Source organism: Ursus maritimus, unplaced genomic scaffold (assembly GCF_017311325.1).
Source record: "Ursus maritimus isolate PB19 unplaced genomic scaffold, ASM1731132v1 scaffold_25, whole genome shotgun sequence".
In the NCBI taxonomy this organism is placed as follows: Eukaryota; Metazoa; Chordata; class Mammalia; order Carnivora; family Ursidae; genus Ursus; species Ursus maritimus.
Genome location: NW_024425008.1, coordinates 11,431,442 through 11,455,853, shown reverse-complemented (window position 1 = coordinate 11,455,853; position 24,412 = coordinate 11,431,442). Strand labels below are relative to the sequence as shown.

Below are 24,412 nucleotides of genomic sequence, written 5' to 3'. Positions count from 1 at the left end.
CGAGCCCCACATCAGGCTCCTCCACTATGAGCCTGCTTCTTCCTCTCCCACTCCCCCTGCTTGTGTTCCCTCTCTCACTGGCTGTCTCTGTCTCTGTCTCTGTCGAATAAATAAATAAAATCTTTAAAAAAAAAGAAAAGTGTTGGCCAAATCTCAGCCCCCACTCTCTTTCCAACATTGTGCACAATACACGGCAACAACCACAACAGTCCGGACAGAACATACAAAGAAGGGGTAGGGGCGGCCTCTGAACAAGGAGAGGCACTTCTTCCTTTGAAACAGAAGGGAAGATCATTGCTGGAAACATTTTAAGTTCAAACTGTAGATCAGATCATAGTAACAGGAATGATCTATGTTGTGGAGTCTTGTCTTACACCTCCTCTCTTAGGTTATCAAGGAAACACCTATCTTCCAACTAACCCTTGGGAATTTAAAGCTTCTTACCCTTTCGAAACCACAAAAGTCTGCCCTTGAAAACTACAAGAAAAAAAAAACACTTTAATTTTTGCTTGCATATCAGAAGGCACAACAAAACATAGCAATCTGAGTTATACTAGAGGAAACGATGCTTTTTATACACCAGCAGTTGGGAGCATCGCTCACTAAAACCGGCCTCTAACATAGTTTATATAATATTCTTGAGATTTCATCTTTGGTCTTTGTTTCACCATTTTATTAATTTATTTGTACTTGAACTTAATTTCAGAAAGGATCTGAGATTTTTTTTTTTTTAAATCATGTAATGAGGGCGCCTGGGTGGCTGTCAGTTGAGCGTCCGACTCTTGGTTTTGGCTCAGGTCATGATCTCAGGGTCATGGGATCGAGCCCTGTGTTGGGCTCCGTGCTCAGCAGGGAGTCTGCTTGGGATTCCCTCTCTCCCACTCCCTTTGTCCCTCCCCCACTTTTCAAAATAAATAAATAAATCTTAAAAAGAAAGAATTTCATGGTATGTATATTACATACCCTCACCAACACATATATTCCCCTTCTCTCAATCCCAAAACTAACTTTTTAATTTATGTTAATTTGTAATTAGCTTCATAAGTTACCATGAAGTATTTTGGGAACATATATAACTACAAAATAGATAATCTTCTACATGTACATATTTAAAACTTACTATAAATCTGTATAGCAATAAAACTAGCACCATTTTCAAAGGATATATTCAACACTACAAGGCAAAGGAAAAAGTCACTGTATTCTTTTACACTTTTTAGATGGAAAAAGCATTTAAATTCTAAGATACACCACACATAGCTCAAGTATCAAGAATCTCCACTTTAGGTTACAGGAGATATTTAAAAGCAACTCACATACCGTTAAGACAGAGTATGACGGGTAACGGAGATCTCCGCTTACAAAAAGACCCAGAGAGGTGAGGATGACTAAAAAGTGATTTGTTAAAACCATGTCCACCACTGAAAGCTCTGTGTGTTCTAAGGGAAGAAATCACACCAGGGGTTAAAAAGTAAGGAAAAGGTGAGCTCCCCAGCAAAGCAAAGACATTTCATCAATACTGATCAAGTGCTGATATACACGGGATACCAACGGAGGCACAGTTAAAGGAATTACCTTCTCCAACTTGGGAATAAATCGTATCTGTCAAGTTATACCACACGGTATCATTGTAATCCCAAAATCCAGAAAAACTGAGGCCGATGTAAATACCTAACATGAGAAAAAAGGAAGATTAATTCTAGATAACTTGACAAAGTGAGTCACCCATTCGTATGGTGCTCAGTCTTCTGGGGCCAGAGCCCACATCTGCCCCACCTTCCAAACCATTCTCTGACCCACGTCAACTCCCTCCCCTCACTTGGGATCTCACTTACTAAGCTTTGGAAAGATGAAGTGACTTCAGGTTAATGTAGGGTTTTAGCCAACCACCTGATTTAAATGTTAAGGCTCTTGTTTTCTATTGAATGCGATCCAAATATGCCACCCCAAAATATGCCCCTCTGGTTTAAGGATTACTTTGAGCTGAAGGCAATTGAGAATGAACAGACTCAGGAAGTGTTCTCTGTCCTCTTCTTACCTGCCTAGAAGCAGAGCATAATTTTCCATTTGGGAAACATGCCTCCCCACCCCTGTACCAGGAAGAGAAGAGCAAGATGGGAGGGGAGTCAGCGCTGAGACAAGTTTGCATAAACAGACTTTACTAGAATAGCTCTTCTCTTTCATTAGTCCCCCCACATATTTCCTAGTCACTTCCCCATAATTTATCATCCCGTGAAGCTCAAACTTCTTTCTTTTCTTAAAATGGTATCGATGCCCCCAAGTATAACCACTCAGGTTTCACTTCTATTAAGTTAACTCCCATGAATGTAAATACTAATAAAAATTGTGTGCTTTTTTCCCTGCTAATCTGCCTTTGTTAATTTAATTCACAGACCTCATTCTCTGAACATAAGAGAGTAGAGGAAGAGTTTTTTTTCTCTTCTGACGGTATTTTTGTAAGTGTAAATACATTCCTATTTCAGAAATACAATCTTAGTCAATACTTTAAAAACTCCAAGAAGAAAATTAAAATTCCAAGAGGAAGAAACTATGTTTGATTTACTTTAATATTTGTGATTTAAAAAACAGAAAAAATTATTTGCTAATGTCTCATGAGAACCTAGTAAAAGAAGAAAAGGGAACATACTGCATGTACTTTGATCTCACCTTTCTCTGGCCATGACTAGGAATGTTGAGAGTCTTTTGTTTTAAATACAGAATATTAACCTAAAGTCTAGTCAACAGGTGTAACTATTGAGGGCAGTGGGGGAGCCTACAAACGGCTGATAATCTAACGCATATATTCTGTTTCCCAAAGATGAATATAGGACCGCTCATATTGTGAAATGCGTATTTTCACTCTCAGCTGTTTTCCATGTGGGGAAAGATGTAGCAGGAAGTGTTGTTATCATTCACTTTTTCAAGGGAGCGCAGAGCCAACGACAAGTGTTGTCTTTCTAAGCACTAAGTCTCCTTCCACAGATAACACTATCCTATATTCTAAGTAGGGATGACTAATGCTGTCCCGTGTGATATCACATGACCAGACCCCTACAAAGTTAATAGAGAAGTAAGAAGTGCAATAAATCCCTTACTCTGGTTAGTACTTCTAGACTCAGATTAAGTTACGAGCCATGCTGTATAACAAGGACCACACGGCACCCCAGGCTTACAGAAGCTGACGTAGACCATTGTGAAGAGTTTGCATTGTATTCTAATGGCCAAAAGGAAGCCACTGGGTGTTTGATGCACGGAAGTGACATAATTTGGTTTATACTTAAGAAGATCATACCAACTAGAAGCCCATCTAGAAAACCAATGAGTGACTAATGTGGTGGAATAAAGTCCAAGGCCGTATCGAGAAGGCCGAGAGAACAAAGTGTTTGAGGAGAGATTAGGCAACTGTATCAACTGCTGTTGGGAAAGAAAGTAGAATGAGGATAAGGAATTGGCTGCTGGGGGCGCCTGGGTGGCTCAGTCTGTTAAGCATCTGACTCTTGATTTTGGCTCAGGTCATGATCTCAGGGTGGTGAGATCGAACCCCGTGGGCAGGTTCTGCTCAGGGAGGAGTCTGCTTCCTCCTTCTCCCTCTTTCTCTGACCTTCCCCCAGCTCACACGTATGCTCTGCCTCTCTCTCTCTCAAATAAATAAAGAAATAAACCTTAAAAAAAAAAAAAAAAGAATTGGCTGCTGAAACTGACCGCAGGGAGATTACAGGTGATCTTGGGAAGAAACGTCTCAGAAGAGTGGCGAGAACCAAACACTGATCCGTAGTGGCATGAAGACAAAGTGGGGAGGTGGAAAATGGAAAGCCATCTACAAAAAACTCTTTCCATAAATTTTGCTTTGAAGGAGGACAGAGAAATGCTTATGATAGGAGATATTACGTTTTGTTTGTATGCAAATGGACCCAATCCAGTAAGGAGGGAGAGCAGACAGTGCAGAGGGAAAGGTGACACTTGCAGCATAGACGCAGGCGCCAGGTGCTTCGGATGGCTGCAGGGAATGGGATCCAGACAAACAAGGATTGGGGTGGCTCTGACAGCAGCAGACACTTCCCACGATGCAACAGGTGAGAAGGCAAAGCGTGCAAGTATGAACGCAAGTGGAGTGGCAGGTTTGCAGGTGCCACAATGAGGGCGCTCCCTGTGATCCACCTTGGTTCTCTACATAAACTATTAGGTAAAATCACAGCTGAGAGGGAAAAGGGGAAGGTTGGAGGAGGGGGAAAGAGGTGTGAGATAAGGGCATTTTGCAGAGTTGGAAAATAAACATACCAGCGAAGACAGACAGGATTTCTGGGTAGGGCTGAGTGCCCACTTGAGATGTGTGATCATGAATTTACAGTGAGACCAGTCAGTGGAATGTGAAAGTGAGAACGACGTGCAGTGTTTTCTCAGGCAACTTTCGATTCTTCCAGTGCAGGAGTAGAGGTGGTTTTACCCAGAGTTGGGTCTGCACGAGGACGGAAGACAGAGCAGGGCAGGGGAGTTACAGTAGTATCTATAAGAGTGGGCTATGCAACTTATGGGGGTAAAGAGAAAACTAAAGGTGTTGAGAAGTAGAGAAAGTCTCAGCGAACTCAAAGCAGTGCTAGAGTAGGAGCGCAAGGAGAGACTGACAGAATGGGGAGGTCGCAGGCAGTGTGAGATGCTCATGGCGGAGGTTCTGCAGATAATAACATTATTGGAGACAATGAGGTCCAGAATGTGGCCATAGAAGATGGGGGAAGATCATTGGAGAAGAGGAGTCCTCGAAGTTGAGTATTGCATGGGATGGTGAGGTCACTGAAAGCGACAAAAATAGCATGGAGAGGAAGGCAGGGGTCCAGAGGCTGAAGTCATCCCTAAGGGAGTATGAGTAACAGGAAGGTCAGCATAGGCAGGCAGCCAGGAGGAGTTACAGGGAGGTAAAGTCTGAGTTCCAAGAAGCTGGGAGTTTTGAAGGGAAGACAAAGTAAATACTAAGAAGTAGCCCCAAGGAGCAAGGATGATGACCCCGCCCCTGAGCATGAGACATGCAGAGGCATTTAAGAGGGGATGTCACTGGGACCAGCCAGCTTACTCTCTAGGGCAGCAAAGTGAAGGGGCCATTCAGAGAAAAGATGAGCAGTATGGGGGAGATTGCTGCAGACAGAACCCTAATGCCAACGAATGGATCCGGGTAGATGGAAAGGGACAGAAGTTTGGGTCAAATTAAAGGAAGTCCAGAGCAGTGTGTGGGATAGGAACCATAAGTGACCCAGGAAGCTTAGGTTTCGGGGATGACAGACAAAACTGGGATGAGAGGCAGGGCAGATGCGCTGGGAGTTCACAGAGGAGGAAGGCAGGTAGCAAGTCCAGACTGGAACCCACGGGGCTCCTGGAGACCTGTTCCCACTATTAACCTCATGTGGTATGAAGGCCGGGGGCAGGGGGCTGGGGCTGGGTGCGTGGGATGGGGGAGGTGGGTGGGTGGGGTGGGGACAGACAAGGGCCTCGCAAAGGGACTGCAAGTTTAGGCAGTGGCAGCTCGATCCTGTAGGAGATTCGTTTTTGCTTCAGTAGAGTGGAAGGCAGCTAGGGGGAGAAATGTTACTAAAGCTATTTCTTTTCTCGAGAGGTTGAGTGAGATCCCAAGGAGTGGAGGCTGCTCCTTCTCTCCTGTGACTCTCCGTCGCTGGCAGGATGGAGCAGGAGAGATGAGAATGGCTCCTCACCTGTGGCTCAGGGAAGTAAGGCAGGTTTGGAGAGAGAGAAGGAGAGGGTCCTAGCCAGGCATCCATGGAACAAGGTTAGAAAAAGAGCTGAGTTTCCATCTGGTTGACACAGAGGGGGAAGAGACACAATTTCTAACCAAACTAATTCAGCACAAGCAGGCTCTCAAAACTAGAGAACACAAAACGACTAAGCCATTAGGAATTCAAAGACGTTTGGGGCAAAGCCATTTGCCTATCCCTGTACCAAAGCATAGTGTTTGAATCTCTTACTTTATAAGAAGTCATGGTAGGGCAAGTTTTTGTTCTTCTTTAAAATTTTGTTATTCACATTGTTTGAGTCTCCCACATGAATTCTGGGATTGGCCTGTCAATTACCACACATACACACAAGATACTGCTGTAATTTTTCTTGGAAGTGTATTGAACTGACTGATAAATCTGGAGAGAATTAACAACTTCACAATAGTAGACGTTCCTGTTCATGCACATAAAATATTTATTTTAGTCTTTTTCCTGACCTTCATTAAAGTTTTATAATTTCTGTCCAACAGGCCTCACAACTCTTTTGTTTCTTCATTTATTCCTAGGTACCTTTTGGGGTTTGTTACTTTCTGAATGGGATTTTTAAAAATTATAATCTTTAGTCTTTGGTGGAGTGGTTTTTATGTGTTGTTATTTCATCCCTCAATTTTGTAGTACTCTGTATTTGTTCTGATAGTTTGGCTACTGATTCTTTGGGATTTTGGGGTGCACATATTATCTGTGCAAAGAAAAATTTTGTTTCTTATCTTTTAGTTCTTTTATTTCCCTTTTCATTCATTGGGCTGGGGGCTCGAAGGTCACCAATGACCTAGGAAAAACAACTACAATTACACATTAACAGTTGAAATGCGTAAAGATGCTATTAAATACTATGGTAGTAATCTAAAAACATATACATAATAAAATAATGTTATGAGGCCTTACAACATGATACCTATTTACACAGGAATAGCAGGTGGACTGGAAATGCAATGAATAATTTCAGAGAAGAAGTAACATATTAGGAGGTGGCAGGGGATATGTGAAATTAGGAGAGATGCTACAGTCACTATGAACATGGCCAAAAGTCACACCTGCAGGTAGACAAGGGGAAGTGACGAAAAGTAAAGTCACAGGTATTTCTAGAAAACAGTTTTACTCCCCTAGGTCTATACATCCAACTTGCTCTACCAGTGAAACATCACTGTTACAAAATACAAAACTTCACCTCCAACTTTGAGTAAAGCTGCGAACTTACCATTATATGTTGTATTCAAAATGAAGCCAAGTAATGCTACGTCATTGGCACAGGGACACTTTGCCACTTTGAGATCGACCACATATGGGTAGACTTTGGTGATGTCATTTTTTGTCATTAGAGTCCCAAGATCCCACTGAAGAATAGGTTCTGCAGAAATCAAATTTAGGTGTTTAAATTGTGGCAGCAGTCTTGAAAAGGGAACGTTACTGGTTTCCTTTCAGAGTTTTTTCTTTTGTTTTCTCAAGTTGTTCTTTTTATTCCAGTTAGTTAACATAGAGTGTAATATTTGTTTCAGGTGTAGAATTTAGTGACTTAACACTTCTGTACATCACCCAGTGCTCATCACAAGTGCCCTCCTTTAAGGGTTTTAAAAGAACTATACAAAGGGCCTATGCGATTGTCCCCCAAAATGGGTGTATTACCTCACCCTTCATCAGTTAAGAAGTAGGTTGGCTCTTATTTTCCAGAGTGGAAGGAATGAGGTCTAACCGCCCTTGATGCGGGCCCAGCACAGTCACTACCATAGAAGAGCCTGTGGGATGGGAGACACAGCTTTGACCATCTTTGGAAAGTACAATTGGCTATAGTACAATAGGCTAGGACCTATCCCTAGAAATGGAATTGTGGGATCACAGGACATTTATAATTCAGAGAACAACTTCTGCTTCAACAGCTCACACTACACATTCACTTTTTGTTCTCTTCTTCCAATTCCATTGACACGGCAGCAGATATAGAATAATCAGAATAAATCCAGAATACCAATAGAGGACAGGGAAAGGTATCATTAGTGGCCGAGACACTGAGAGGGATTTCTGGAAGAGACACAGAAGTTGGGCTGGGATTACAAGGGAAAAATCAATCAGAGGTGGACACGTTCTACCCTTCAACCCAGCGATCTATTCTTGGATATGCATGCAAAGGGTTGGAGCTGGATGAAGTTAAAGGTTAATGATAAGAAAATGGGAGGATTTTTTTTTCCTCTGAAAAAATGAGACAAGGGAGTACAAACAGCAAGCCAGGGCAATTTGACAAAATACTGCTGTCTGAATTTCAAAAACAGTCAAAGTACTTTTAAAAAGAGATATCTAATAATCAATTCTTTAGCTGTTTATATTTCTACAATGTAAATCTTCACCCTCTCCCCCAAATCTGCTACAAAACCCTAAAACTTTAAGTGATGTATTTTTCACTTTGTGCAAAGCAAGAAATGGAGCTAAGTTTCCATCTGGGTTGACACAGTGTAGCTTACAATGGAAAGAGATACAATTTATAACCAAACTAATTCACTCTGAAATTCAAAGAAATTTGGGGTATGGCAGCTGACTCTCCAGGGTATAGCATGTCTATGCAGGCAGTTAATAACCATCTTAGAGGACAGGGAGATTGAACCTTGTATCCAGGGCATGATTGCACTGAGTTGAAAACACCTTTTCTTTACTTATGTACGAGCTCCTTAAAGTCAGATACTGTATTTTAAATACTCTAGAATGAGGGAGTGATTAAAAGTCTTGACTATTACCGAGAAGCCAAGAAGGAGACAGAAAAGTGACCCATGTGAAAGGGGACGAGTGCCTGTGATTAGGAACAGTTGTAGTGGAGTGGTCTAGGGTGTGGATTGGAGATTAGGAAGTAGGGCCATATTTTTAAACATCTCTTTTAAGTTAGTAATGAATAAAGAGCTCCTGCTATAACCCTAACTTTAACCCTTAATTGCCACTTCTCAGGCTTTCTCCCCAGTGTCTTCAGCATTTCAGGAAATGAGACCATCGCCCACTTGATTGCTCAATAAGAAATCTAGGATTCATCCTAATGCTTCTGTCTCCTTCACCCCCAGTCTGCCAGGAAGCCCTACCAGCTCTACTTCCAAAACGAATGCTAAAGACTCTTAGTCCTCGCCATCTCCACCACTAATCCCCCAGCCCACATCCTCTGGACCACCTTCCAAGTGGACCAGGGCAACAACTGCTAACCAAACTTTTTTTTTTTTTTTTCCATTCTTGCCATTCTTCTCCAACGATCCATTCTCTGCACAACAGCCAAAACGATCCATTGAGAAAGCATAAATCCGAATTTGTCACTCTCCTGCTTAAAACACTCGAACAGCTTTTCATTATAATTAAAATAAAACCCGCACTTCTTACCATGCTCCTTGGCAGCTTCTCCAAACTTACTCTAAGCCACTCTGTCATTTACTGTGCGTTCACATCACTGGCCTCCTTTCAGTTGCTCAAACAGACGAATCTCATGTCTGCATCTGGAACCTTTAACAGCAACTAACTTGCGAAGCTCTTTGCTACCACAGTACTTTCATTCATTCTAAATAAGTGTACACTAAAATTTTAATGCAGTATATAATATTCTGGGTCCATTTCAATATGTAAATGACTCATATTTCAAATTTTTTTTAAAAAATGGAAATAATTATATATTGTTATCTTAGTACTTAAACATAGCTAGCACAGGACTTCAAAATATCAGTCTCGAAAAGCTTGCAATTGCAGTCAGATAATGACTCACTATTTTTAAAAAATTTGGACACAATGACAAAATAAGAAAGCACAATTTTGTCATTTTTGTCTCAGATATTTTAATTTTGGTTAAAGAAATAAAACAATAGAGATATGATTGAAGATATCTCTGCCCCCTTATGGCCCCATCCCCAAATCCTCTCCAAATGCAACCATTATCATGAAATTGCTGCATCTACTTCTAATCCACATGTTTATATTTTTACTACAATATGTAAGTACCCATGAACAGTATATATAGCATTGCTTTATGCATTTTCTGAATTTTAAGTAAATGTTCTCCTATTCTATTCTGAACCTTGATTTTTCTTTCAATGCTTTGATTCCTGTTCTTGATAATATATGTGGGTCCATTTCCTTCGTTTTCACAGAATACACTACAGGTATCTGTCTTTTCCCCTACTGATGGACATTTATGTTGTTTCTCATTTCTCCTATTACAAATAATACTGAATTAAATAGATTTTCAGGTGTCTCTTGGCACATATGCAACCTTTTCTCTAGAGCTGTTCTTAATCCTCTGCACATCAGAATCACCTGTGGGGATATTTTTTCTTTTTAATTACAGATGCCTAGCTCCACTTGCAGAGGTCTGATTTTAATTGGCACATGGTTGGATGGTTAAAGCTACCCAGGAAATTCTTTCCATAAACTGTAATATTTCTTTATTTTTACTCTGCATTCTACATAGCACCAAATCAAAGTGGGAGCAAAAGAGTAAAAGTAAAAAGGACCTGAAACTTATATTACACTGTATGTTAATGAATGTAAATAAAAACTTTTTTTTTTTTTAAAGGAAGGTGAGGACAGATGAGTACAAGGTCCAGGAATGAGGACTTTAAAAAAATTTTATATTATATTGCTACAGATGATCTGAAAATTGGACTATAAATCAGACAATTGGAAAAGAGAAGTCTAGACAATCTTATCACTCAGTGTTCATAACCTTAAAACAACCAGTTTTTCATGGAAAAAAATGTAAATGTTCTAACAAAGAATGAGCAAGAATTTTTTGCTGATAGTCACCATAAAGACTGTAATGCAATGAACATTATCTTCTATAACATGTTTTTAGAAGATGCAAAAACTAACTTTATAGAGCCATTGTTTATTATGACCCCAACATGGCTATAGAAAAAGATATATTTCCATATTTCTGTAGCACTCTTTACAGACCTCTATTAACAATTAACCATCTGTATTTAATTCTTTGTCATTCTTGGAGGGTAATGTTCATCTCTCTCTCTTTCTCTCTCTCTTTAGGACTTAGCACAGAGTCTGGCATATAGTAGGTTACAATGTTTGTTGAAAGAATATTATGAGTTCTATTTTACTTTTATCTGTTGGCATTTACCTCGAACATTATCCAATAGTGTTCCTTCAGTAGTATAAATATTTAATCCATGTTGTAAAGTGATCCTTACTAACCATTCTTCTACAGCTGCAATATCTGAAAACAAAAGGCAAATAATCAGCCATTTTTTTTGTATGCTGAGTTGATGATATTTAAGGCTTTATAAACATGACCAACAACATTAATGTTCATTTCCCAATCATTTTGACTGCATTAATATATAAGGTTTCCCATGTTTTTCCTACAGACATTTTGATGGTAAAATAAGTAAAAGAATTATGAAGTGGTCTTACTACCACAGCATAAATCCAGATAATATTTAATTTAACTTAATTAATTTTTTTAAAGTAGACTCCACACCCAATGTGGGGCTTGAACTCATGACCCTGAGATCAAGACCTGAGCTGAGACCAAGAGTTGCACCCTTAACTGACTGAGCCACCCAGGTGCCCCTGGATAATATTTTAGATCATAATTTTTCTCCAAGAGCTGTTCTGGCTTAAAAAGCAAATGATGACACCTCATGTGTATACTACTATTTTAAAGTAGACCATGATTAATTAAAACATACAGTGTAACTTGTAAGGCAACACTAAAAAAAGTTAAAGGTATAATTAATAAGCCAATAGTGGAGATAAAATGGAATAAAACATAATATAAATGACAGAAAAAGAAAAGTAGAGAAGAGATGGAACAAATAGAAAATAGCCTGATGACAGGTTTCAATGCAGCCAAATCAACAATTACATTAAATGTACATGGTCTAAAAATACCAATTAAAAGATAGATTCCAGAGTAGATGTAAAAATCAAGACTGAACTTTATATGCTATTTACAAGAAACCCACCTTAAATATTTATAAAGGCATTGGTGAGTTAAAAGTAAACGAATGGGTGCAGCCTGGGGAAGCCATGGGTGGTGAACTCAGCTTGGGAGCTCTTAGGACATGGGCCAAGGCTGAGGCTAAAATCAGGGCACACTCATGAAAAACATGCCTGACCCAAACGCCTTGGCTGCACAGGCATTCATGTATACCCAGGCATCTAGTTGGGTCTGTGCACCACTCTAGGGAGACTATGCCTCCTCCCAGTGGCTCTAAAGCAGCTGGTTCCTGAGTAGATCAAGTGATATTTGTGCTTCTTGCTGTCACTATTTTCCATCAAGCAATTGCTGGACTTTACGAAAGATAACGGTGTGAGAAAACATCATATAGGTTTCTATAAAGGAGCTTCCCGTGTGACTGGCTAACCCAAGAAGAGAAGTCAATCTTCTGATATATGACTTAATTGGCCTTCAGTGGGACGGCTTCAAAGATGGTATGTGCATTAACTATCTTTGACTTTTAAAATATGAAGAGCCCTGAGGATCCACAGGTCTTGAATAACTCTCTGTGAGTTCTGACTGAAGTCAGAAATGGTGTGGTTCCTATGATGGTATTTGGAGTGACTGAATACAAGGAAAAGCATGGATTCAAATCTTTATTAACAGTAACATCCAATTATTTTCTGGATTGGTTTTATATCTACTGCATCTCTTTCCACATGAGTATTAACCAGCACACACTTCTGTTTGGTGGTAATACTAATCTTGCTCATCCTAAACATAAAGAAATATTAATCCCACCTGCGATGTGGCTAATAGAATGAAGGATGTATATGAAGCAGCCAAAAATTGTGCAAAACAGGGCTAGCTGGTCATTGGAAGAGTTCAAAAGCTGGAAGTGGAAGAGTTCAACGGCAAAGCCCCAAACAAACCTCGTCAGGCAGTGGGTGTACCCTCACATGTGCTTCAGATGCCGTGCAAGAACTCAGTGAGAACAACAGAACTGCATGAAGAGTTCTAGGGAACAGGGATATCTGGCTGTTAAGACCCTAGGTACTTTGGATAAAGAAGACTTGCCCATTAGATCAGCAACCAAGGTGATGGTATCCCACTTGGAAAAATAGCACCATAGCTACTCCAGTGCTTGAATGTTTGTTTTGGCTTAGACCAGCCGGTTGCTTTCCATGGAGTCCCTACAGCCCCAGCTCCTCCACGAAACTAGTAACCTGAGTAATTTTTCACCAAATCTTGCTGCAGTGTGCTTGGTGCCTGACACAGAAGAGCACAGAGCCTCCCTACAGATCTTGTGACCTCATACTTCCCACCTTGTTGTTAGAGTTGAGTGTCCACAATCTTTACAGCATTTTGAACTTCTCCCGCATTCCTGACACAGCAGATACCTCCCGTTGCTCTTTGTGACCCCTGGCCATGCTTGTCTCAAACCACCAGTAAGCGCCGGAGGCATCTGGAGGTTAAAGACATCAGCTGAGTCTGCCTTGGTAATTCGGTCCCAGGGTCCTTCCCCCCTCACAGGCATCCCTCCTCCACTCTTGGATTTAAATTTCTGACTCCCTCCATCTGATTGTATTCTCAGTGGGAGGCATCAGTACATTTGTGTCAGATCTTACTTACTGATGCCTCGGTTTTATTTCAAAATTCATTTGCATGCTTCCACTCTGTTGACTAATGTGCTCTAAAGGTTGTCTTGGGAAAACAAGCCAAGAGTGTGAAAAAAGATACGTTAGGCAAACACGAATTCACAGATAGCTGTAGGGGCTGTATCAATCTCCGACAAAGAAGATTTCAGATGGAGGGAGTATCAGGAATAAAGAGGGGCAACGCATCTGACAAAGGGATCGATTCACTAAAAAGGTGTGACACCTGTAAACGTGTACCTGCTTAACAAGGGGTTCAAAATACATGAATCAGAGGCCGATAAAACTGAAAAGAGAAATTTAAAAATCCACAACTGTAGTGGGATATTTGAACACTCCTGTCACAATTGACAAAAAGCACGAAGAATGAAGAAAAGCTGAACACTATCAGCCGACTGAGCTAACCAGCATTTACAGAGCGCTCCAGCTGAGAAGAGTGGAGTAAATACCTTCTTCAGGTGCTCACGGAAGATGCACCAAACAGCTCATAGGAAACACCTTAACAAATTATCGTATGAAATATGTTCTCAGAACACAGAATTAATCTAGAAAAAAAATCGATAACAAAGATATCTGGAAAATCCCCAAATATTTGGACATCTTACAACATACTTTTTTTTTAATAATATATTTTTTATTATGTTAGTCACCATACAGTACATCCCTAGTTTTTGATGTAAAGTTCCATGATTCATTACTTGTGTATAACACCCAGTGCACCATGCAATGCTTACAACATACTTCTAAATAACCACAGGTCAAAGAGAAAGCGTGGTGAATTAGAATATATTTTGAACTGAAAGAAAATGAAAACACAACCAAATCAAAATTTAGGAGATGCAGATAAAGCAGTGCTAGAGAGAAATATATAGCAGGAAAATATTTATAGTGAATAAAAGAAATGAACCCCTTATCTGAAGCAAGATAAAGATAGTAACAGCCCTCTGCAGAGTCCAGTAGTAAATACTTTGGGCTTTATGGGCCGTATGGTCTCTGTCACGACACTTTAACTCTGCCATCATAGTGCAAAAGCAGCCACAGCAAACACGGAAATTAATGAACATGGATGTGTTCCAAACTTCGTTTACAAACACAGGCTGCCGGCCAAACGTGTAGTTTGCTGACCCCTAATCTAAAGGCTCCCAATTTAAGAAACTAGGAAAAAAGCAGTAAATTCAACCAAAAGTAAGTAGAATAATAAAAGTAAAGGTCAATGAAATAAAGGACAGGAAAACAATATTCACAATCAATGAAATCAAAAGATATTTCTTTGAAGGGGTCTATAAAACTAATGAACTTGTCAGACTACTCAAGAAGAAAAAAATGTACAAATAAGTCATTTTAGAGGTGAAATGGGGAACATCACTGCAGACTCCCTATTCTAAGGAAAATAAAAGAATATCACAAACAGCTCTTGTGTCATAAATTCAAGACTGTAGATGAAATGGAAAAGTTCCTTGAAAGACGCAAACTGCCAAAACACACTTAACAAAAAATAGAAAACCTGAGTATGCCCATATCTATTAAGGAAACGGAATTTGTGGTGAAAAGCTTTCTCACAAAGAAAAAAACTCCAGGCCTAGATGTTTTCACTGGCCTGAAGAATCCCACCAAACATTCAATGAAAGGGTGATACTATAAAATCTTTTCCATAACATAGGACGGACTCTTCCTCATATTTATCTGTTTATGTACTTGTCTATTTCTCATGTGAGAAATCTGCTATGTTCAGGGTTACTTAGTTCTAAAAGTCTGTGTACTTACTTTTCCTTCCCACCAGGTTTACCTGCAAGTCAGGATTTCAAAAAACCACAACAAACAAACGCATGCAGCTCTGTGGGGTGGGAGGGTGGGGGGGCAGGTTCCAAGCAGGTCACCCGTATCTCATTTTGGCAATTACACGAGGACTCCGTTTCAAAGCAACTTCTGTGCAAAGTGCCGTATTTCCTAGAATGAGGCTCATTGTTTTTCAACCTTGAAATCACCCTCTTGAAAAGCAGACCCACAAACACCAGCTTTCAGAAGTCACAATACCATCATTCTAGCAATTAGACAATTAATAGCTCCCGAAGTTACTTTTATTTAACAGAAGGCCTCAAGACAAGGCGAAATTTCTCATAGCATTCTCGTCTGCCCCTGCTGTTCTGCGTCTCTCTTCCATGGGAATGTTCACCCTCAAAGTCCTGGGGATGACCCCAGCTGCACCAAGCTGTCAAGCAGAGCCCATCTGGATGGTGGGGCGGGGAGATTTGGACACACGGCCCCTTGCTGGTCCCAGCAGTGCTGTCAGACCCAGCAACAATGAGCTTGTTCATTATTCATAAACACTGTCCAGTAAAGAGCATGAATCAAAACTAAAAAGCCAACATTTCTGCCCAGATTCCTGGATGAAAATGATTTTTGAAAATCTGTATAATTTGGGGCACCTGGGTGGCAGAGTCGGTCGAGTGAGGGACTCTCGGTTTTGGCTCAGGTCCTGATCTCAGGGTCATGGGGTTGCCAGGGGATGGGCTCTGTTTTCAGTGCAGTCTGTTTGGGACTCTTTCTCCCTCTGCTCTTCCCCCCCCCCATGCTAGCGCACGCAGAGCTCACTCGCTCTCTCTCTCTCCCTCCCTCTAAAATAAATACGTAAAAATCTTTTTAAAAAATCTGTATAGTTTGAACCCAAAAGCTGGCTATTAAAAATAAACCAAGAAATATCCAGAAACAGGTTTCTAGCGAAAGCCTGACTTCCAATACAATATAAATGATTTAAACATGTTCTTTTATCTACGGGGAATGCAATGTTATCACAGCCCCTTATTTAAGCCTGCCTGAAACTCCTTAAGTAGACAGCATTTCAATTCAGAGACCAAAGTGAAAATACCTTTGAAAAGAAAAGCAGCGTGGCTGGGAAACCTTATGCATCTTGCCGAACATTCTCCGCCCTCTCCCTCCCGTGAGCTTCGGCATTCTGGGCAGATCAGTGGTTTCCCAGTCAAAAACATTCTTGAAGTCCTCAGGAATGGAGCGATGGAGACTCGGCATCTGGGCAGGTGCGTTCCTAGTTCCATACCTGGGGCTCAAGAACCAAACAACTTGATCCTTCAGGATATCACGAAGACGTTTCCCAGGGTGATGAAGATTCTAACACATCTGAGGCTCCGTAAGAACTCCTGGATGTTATCACTTGTGCTGGGCTACCTCGACTCCTCCCCAAAGCCCTGCATGTCCTTTTTCAGCTTAAAGCTGAGCGCCCCCCTGGCATTCGGTAGCAGCAACTGAACAGCAGAGCAAATCATTTTACAACGATAGCATCACCAGATACCAAAAGGAGAGAAAGACCTTAGGAGAAAATAAAACTCCAGACTGACAGCCACAAGAACCTACTAGCCAAATGAGTGCAACCATATATAAAAAGGATAATACATCATAACCAAGATTGCAAGGCTAGCTCAAAATTCAAACATGAATTGATGAAATCCACCATATCAACAGACTGAAGAGAAAAATCCTTATTTTCTTAACAGATGCAGAAAGAGCATTTAACAAATTTCAGCACCAATTCATGATCAAAACTCAGCAAACTAGGAATAGAAGGGAACTTCCTTAACATGATAAAGGGCATCTACAAAATACCTACAGTAACATCATATGTAATGATGAAAGATTTGGAAGTAAGGCCAAGAAGTCCTCTTACCATTCCTATTCAACATGGTACTGAAGGTCCTACCACTACAAATAAGGCAAGAAAAAGAAATAAATGAATACATACTGGAAAGGAAGAAATGAAATTACCTCTATTTCTGGATGAATGATTTTTCTATGTAGAAAACCCAAAGAATATACAAAAAGCTACTAGAACCAATAAGTGAATTTAACAAGGTTGCAAGACACACAATCTACAAAAATCAATCATATTTCTACATACTAACAATGAACAGTTTGGAAATTCAAATATTAAAAATAACCACTTACAATACACCAAAAACATGAAATACTTAGGTATAAAAATTTTTTTTAATGTGTAAGATCTCTATGCTGAAAACCACAAAGCCCTGATGAAATAGTTCAAAGAAGATATAAATAGAGAGGTACACAGTGTTCATGGATTGGAAGACTCAGTGGTAAGATGTCAATTCTCTCTAAACTATAGATTTAATGCAATCCAAATTTAAAAACCACAGGATTTTTTTATAGAACTAACACTAACAAGTTTATTCTAAAATTTATAGGGAAAGGCAAAAGAAGTATACTAACCAAAACAATTCTGAAAAATATCAAAGTTGAAGGATTAACATTACTTATTATAACTTTATTATTTATAAAGCTGAAGTAATCAAGACAATGTGGTGCTGGTGAAAAGACAGAGAACACAGAAATAGTAATACAATGGAGACAAAATAGTTTTTACAACAATGGTGCTGGAATAATTGGGTATCTATATTCCCCCCAAATAAACCTCAGCCCATATAACAAATTAGCTCAAATTGAGTCATAGACCTAAATATAAAACCTGGAACCATAATCTTCTTAAAGTAAATATAGGAGAACATCTTTGTGAACTTGAGTCAGCTATGATGCCAAAAGTGTAATCCATAAAATAAAAAACTGATAAATTAGACTTGACCAAAATTAAAAACTCTGATATTCAAGAGATACTCTTTTTTTTTTTTAAGATTTTATTTATTTATTTAACACATATAGAGACAGCCAGCGAGAGAGGGAACACAAGCAGGGGGAGTGGGAGAGGAAGAAGCAGGCTCATAGCGGAGGAGCCTAATGGGGGGCTCGATCCCATAACGCCGGGATCACGCCCTGAGCCGAAGGCAGACGCTTAACCGCTGTGCCACCCAGGCGCCCCTCAAGAGATACTCTTAAGAGATGAAAAACACAAGCCACAGCCTAGGGAAAAAAAAATATTTGTAGATCATATATCTGATAAGGGACTTGTGTCCAAATATATAACAGGGGCGCCCGGGTGGCACAGCGGTTAAGCGTCTGCCTTCGGCTCAGGGCATGATCCCGGCGTTCTGGGATCGAGCCCCACATCAGGCTCCTCCGCTATGAGCCTGCTTCTTCCTCTCCCACTCCCCCTGCTTGTGTTCCCTCTCTCGCTGGCTGTCTCTATCTCTATCTCTGTCGAATAAATAAATAAAATCTTTAAAAATATATATATATATAACAAACTTGCAAGAGATTTGCATAGGTAATTCAAATGGCAAATAAGCACAAAAAATGTTTAATGTCATTAGTTACTAGGGAATTGCAAATTAAAATTATTAAATGCCATTATACACTTACTAGAATGGCTAAAAATACACACACACACACACACACACACACACACACACTTATACATACTAACTGCTGGCATGGATTCAGATAACCTGTTGGTAAAAATGCAGAATGACACAGCTACTTTGGAAAATAGTTTGACAATTTCTTATAAAGTTAAACTTACACTTACCGTATAACACAGCGATCCTATGTATTAGCCAAACGCAACAAAAGTTTATGATCACAAGAGAACCTGTATGTTTGTAGCAGCTTTACTCAAAATAACTGAAAACTGGAAAAATCCAAATGCCCTTCAGTAAAATTAACACTGGTACACCCATACAAAGGAATACTATCCAGCAAGGAAATGGAAGAAATTACAACATAGATGAATCTCAGATGAATTATGCTAAGTGAAAGAAGCCAGATTCAAAAGGCTACATTTTCCATGATTCCATGTGTATGACTCTGGAAGAGGCAAAACAACAGGAACAGAAAACAGATCCGTGGTGGCAGGGGCTTGGGGAATGGGGAGAGGTCGACTATAGGTGGGGTAACGGTGTTGGGTGTTGGAGCAGTTCTGTATCTTGATTGTAGTGATTACACAACTGTACACATTTGTGCAAACTTACAGAACTAGATGCTTTTCAAAAAGGGTACAGTTTACGGAATGCAAATTTTACCTTATTTACAAATGAAAAAAAAGGACAAATTACGAAGCATTACTTTCAACACTTACATTGCTGTTGAAACTTCAAACTGCCTTCAGCACCTTCTAGCTATCACTGCATCTCCTTAGGGCTCCATGGGTCTCAGTTAAATCATTTGAAAACGGACATGGTAGAGGCACCCAGGTGGCGAAGCTGGTTAAGTGACTGACTTAATTTCAGCTCAGGTTATGATCTCAGGGTCGTGGGATTGAGCCCCGCATCGGGCTCTGAGCTCAACACAGAGTCTGCTTGGGACTCTCTCCCTCTCCCTCTGCCCCTCCCTGCCCTCTCTCAAATAAATAAATAAATCTTAAAAAAAAAAAAAAGAAAGAAAAGAAAATGGACATGATAATGGTACCTAGCACATAGTGAGGGACAGATGAGTTAGTATCAGTAAAGTATTTAGAGTAGTGATGAGCCTGCTAGTTCTTCTACTACTATGATGGCCATTTTGCTGCCTTTGTGGTTGATGTGTCCTTGACTACCCCTCCCAGGATGTCATGCTTACATAATACTCCAATGCATAGCAGGGCAATAGATAAAATATGATTAAGGAAGGGAAAAAAATGAACGAGCAAGTATGGTTTTCTTCCCCCGAATGTATTTTTCCCTGATTCTTAGCATATACTAATTAGGCCAGGCTCTCCTTGTACATTATGAGCTCAAATATATTTCTTTTTACTCAGTCCAGGGAGTTGTATCAAGAGAGGCAGAGCTCATATGATGTCTTTCCATAAAATACTTAAGTTCTCAGATCACCTTTGTTCTTGTCTGGGTGACCCTAGAATCACTGCATTTCTGAAATTAAAGTTTGTCAGTAGAAGGAGCAAAAATAACAAGTGATCTTCACTTTTTCAATTCTCAAACTAATGTCAATATTATGCCAAGGAGCTAGAAAAATCCATCCTAATACTGATGAGAGTTAAGTTAGATTAAAAAAAAAAAAAGAGTACAATTTTCAGGATGAATTCCTTGAAAAAAAAAATCAGCAAGTTTCCAATAGATTAATTTGGAAAAAAATGAGACAAATACAGGATAAAAATGCTGATCTAATTCATATCAGATGTTACAGCACTGGGGCTTCTTCGCAGACTTTTGTCTTTGACACTTCCTTATGTGGAAACTTCTCTATCATTTCTTCCTTACTCTAACCAGCCCCCACATTTACTCTGAAGGACACACAATCCCATATGCCCTTTAATTACTCCCGTAACCGGAGGGGTTGGTCTGTAGGATTCCCATTGTCCTGGTCCCTCATCGCCATTTGATGATACACAAGTTGGTGCTAGATCAACAAGAGGCCAATTAAAGATACTCTCCTGGGAATTTGGAATTGGGTCGGCCCCCAGGAAATATATAATTTAAAATATTGACTAGCAGTGAGGCAGCTTTAGAAAGCTACTCTGCAGAGAGAGAGAAATAAATGTAGATTTACAGGAGACATAAAAATGAGAAATAGAGTGAAAGTTTGATGGTTGTCCATTTCTTAGTCCTAATTCCTTCCTATAACCTGGTTGCATTTTTATCTTTGGGCTCCGTGACAAAAACAAATTTCTTCTTTTTTCCTCAGTGAAGCCAAGTTGGTTTCTGCTTTTTGCACCTATCATATTAAAATAATATGACCTCCATCATTTTTGAACTATGAAAATGTATTTCATGCCTCAAGGTCTACTAGCTCAGTCCACTAGCTCAATACTTATAACTCCTGGAATTTTATTTTCCTCTTTTTTCCATCTGGGTATTTACGATAGCATATAAAACTATGCTACCACATAACACTTAATAGTAGGTTCCGTAGTGAATAATATGTTACATATTACAGACTATTTTAAGGTTCTATGGATATATGAATTTCTCCATACTACAATTTTTGAGTTCTTTCTAGAAAATGAGTTTACTTAAATAAAGAACAGTATAAATGTTATGTGTGTTAAATCAATCTATCTATAATAGAATTGCCAGATAAAATATAGGAACCCCAGTTAAATTCGAATTTTAGAAGAACTGTAATAGTTTTTAGTAAGTATGTCCCAAATACAACATGAAACATTTATATGGAATAGCAAATAATTTTTTAATATAAATGTTTTTTATTTGCTACATTTGGCAACCCAGACCCATGAGTAAAAGAATTAACTCAGATCATTCTTACCTGTATTTTTTGTAATGTTTTCTCTGGGAATATTGATCAACCAGTAAATTCGATCACTGAACTTGAATAAAGAAGACAACAGAATACAGTGTTTGGTAATGTCAATGGTAACACTTATTTTGTTATATCCCGCCCTATTTTAAGAAATGAAAATTAAATAAAAACATCTAATGCATATACCCTTTACCTAGCAATTTCACTGTTTGGAATTTATCTTACATTATACTCACACATGTGTGAAATAAAACGTGCTCAAGAATATTTTTCATCATCGCTTGTAATAGAAGACTGGAAATAACTAAAATGTTAATTGATTATGTGGAATGCTATCAAGTGGCATACCATGCAACTGGCCTCAGGCAGCACAAAACTGAGGCATTACTGGCTTGATGTGTCAGAGAACAGAGCTTCGTGTGGACAGAGAATTGGGGAATTTAAGGAGAATATGCCACGGGCAAGGGAACTGCAAGAGTGGGGAGCTAAGAGTTCAATATAAATTTCCCCAAATCCTGGGGCAACGCAAATGCAGAGGAGACCAATGAAGGCCATGTTAAAAAAAAATCAACCATGGAAGCTTAAATAACTGAGCAGAGATAACAGCGGCTGAAACCATAGACAAGACAGTTTACAGTTGTGTCAAGGCAAGAAAGAGCCTTTCACACCACAACCAACAACTCCCCCCCCAGCAAATTCTCATAAGGACATAAGAGAATCCAGAGTTGCTACAGCTTATTATCTTAAATGTTGGGTTTCAACCAAAATGATAAGACATGAAAAGAAACAGAAACATGTAACTGATAAAAAAAAAAAAAAGTTAGATGATCAACTGACCCAGAGTGAGTCCAGAGAGCAGATGAAGACTTCAAAGCAGCTATTACAAATATGTATGTAGGCTTAAAGAAAATGTCCTAGTGAGAGAATGGATAAGGAATCCCAGCACATACATGAAAAATATAACAATAAAACCAGATGAAAATAATGAGGCAAAAAGTATAATAACTGAAAGAAAATATTTACTGGATGAGCAGATTGGAGATGGTAGAAGAATTATGAATTTAGAGATACAGCAGTTGAAATTATCCTATCTGAAAAAGGGGGGAAATGAGTAAAGAAAAATGACCAGAGCCTTAGATATCTGCAGGACAATATTGTATATTCTAAAATGTGCATAATTAGAGTTCCAGTAACAAAAGAGATAGAGAAAGGAGCAGAGAAACAGTGGCTGAAGATTTTATAAATTTGGTAAACTTCTAATCCAAGAAGCCCAGAAAAACCCAATCAGGGTAAATACAAAGGGAAAATTTTAAAAGCATCCAGAGAAAAATGACACATTACATATAGAGGACAATAATACAATTATTAGTTGACTTCTCATTCAGAAACAATGGCGTCAGGTGACATACTCAAAACACACAATAACATATTCAAAATGTCGAAAGGAAATGGGTGTCAACCAAAAGTTCTGTATCTGACAAAACTATTATTCAAAAATCAAAGTGACCACTAAAAACCTATTAGAATTCATAAATGAGTTCTCAAGGTTGTACGATATAAGACGAATATATAAAAATTAATTGTATTTCTACACACTTGCAAAGAATAATCTGAAAATGAGATTAAGAAAACAATTCCCTCTACAATAGAATAAAAAAGAGGAAAGTCTAGGTGGCTCAGTCAGTTAAGTGTCTGCCTTCATCTCAGGGCATAAACCCAGGGTCCTGGGATCGAGCTCACATCGGGCTACCTGCTCAGTGGGGAGCCTGCTTTTCCCTCTCCCTCTGCCTGCCACTCCCCCTGCTGGCACGCTCCCTCTCTCTCTCTCTCTGTTAAATAAATAAAATCTTAAAAAAAAAGAATCAAAAAGACTAAAATATTAGGAATAAAATTAACAAAAACAGTATAAAACTTATACTCTGAATTCTACAAAACATTGTCCAAAGAAACTGAAGAAAATCTAAATAAATAGAAAAACATCCTAGATTCATGGGTGGGGAGGTAATATTATTAAAATGGCAATACCACCCAGATTGATCTATAGATTGAACACAATCTCTATCAGAATTCCAGCAGGCTTCTTTGTAAATATTGACACGCTTATCCTAAAATTCATATGGAAGCTAGCGAATTCACATAGAGACTAGCAAAAACCACCTTGAAAAGGAATAACAAAGTTGGAGGACTCATGCCTCCTATTTCAAAACTAACTATAAAATAGCATGGTACTGGCGTAAGGACGGACGTATAGATCAGTGCAACAGAACTGAGAATCCAGAAATAAACCCTCACCTTCACAGTCAATTGATTCTTCAACAAAGTGCCAAAACAATTCAGTGGAGAAAAAAATAATAGTATTTTCAACAAATGGTGTTTAAACAGATGGACATCCACATACAAAAGTATGAACGTGGACCCCAACCTCACACCACACACAAAAATGAATCCAAGTTAGATCAAAGACCTAAATGTAGAAGGTAAAACTATGAACCTCTTAGGAGAAAAAAAGAAGGGTAAATCTCTGTGACCTTGGATTAGGCAATGGTTTCCAACATGACACCAAAGAACAAGGTCAACAACAACAAAATGGATAATTAGGCTTCATCAAAATAACTTTGGTGCATCAAAGGAGACTACCTAAAAAGTAAAAATACTACCCAGAAAATGGGAGAAAATATTTGCCAGTCACGTGTCTGATAGGGGACTTGTATTGAGAATACAGACAAGAATAAAAAGACAACCCAGTTAAGAACCCCCAACATAGATTATGTTCAAATGGACAATAAACATATGAAAAGATGCTGAACAGCATTAATCATCAGGGAAATGCAAATCAAAACCAAACGAGATAGCGCTTCGCATCCACTGAGATGGCTGTATCAACAAAGACCAACAGTAAAAAGTGTGGGTGAGGATGTGGAGAAATCTGAACCCTAATGCACTGTTGGTGGGAA

The 24,412-nt window shown here is 39.2% G+C and overlaps 1 protein-coding gene and 1 pseudogene across 1 annotated transcript in view; one reads left to right on the top strand and one right to left on the bottom strand.

Annotated features, from left to right (window-relative positions):
- CATSPERB (cation channel sperm associated auxiliary subunit beta) overlaps positions 1-24,412 on the bottom strand; it is a 105,828-nt gene that overhangs the window by 76,045 nt on the left and 5,371 nt on the right. Inside the window, exons 4-9 of the mRNA XM_008698580.1 lie at positions 21,465-21,525; positions 10,867-10,962; positions 6,979-7,128; positions 1,576-1,671; positions 1,321-1,439; positions 445-477 (exon numbers count right to left, since the gene is read on the bottom strand). Coding sequence (XP_008696802.1) covers positions 445-477; positions 1,321-1,439; positions 1,576-1,671; positions 6,979-7,128; positions 10,867-10,962; positions 21,465-21,525 — 555 coding nt within the window. The remainder of the gene's footprint in view (positions 1-444; positions 478-1,320; positions 1,440-1,575; positions 1,672-6,978; positions 7,129-10,866; positions 10,963-21,464; positions 21,526-24,412) is intronic.
- LOC121105238 lies at positions 11,778-12,812 on the top strand (annotated as a pseudogene).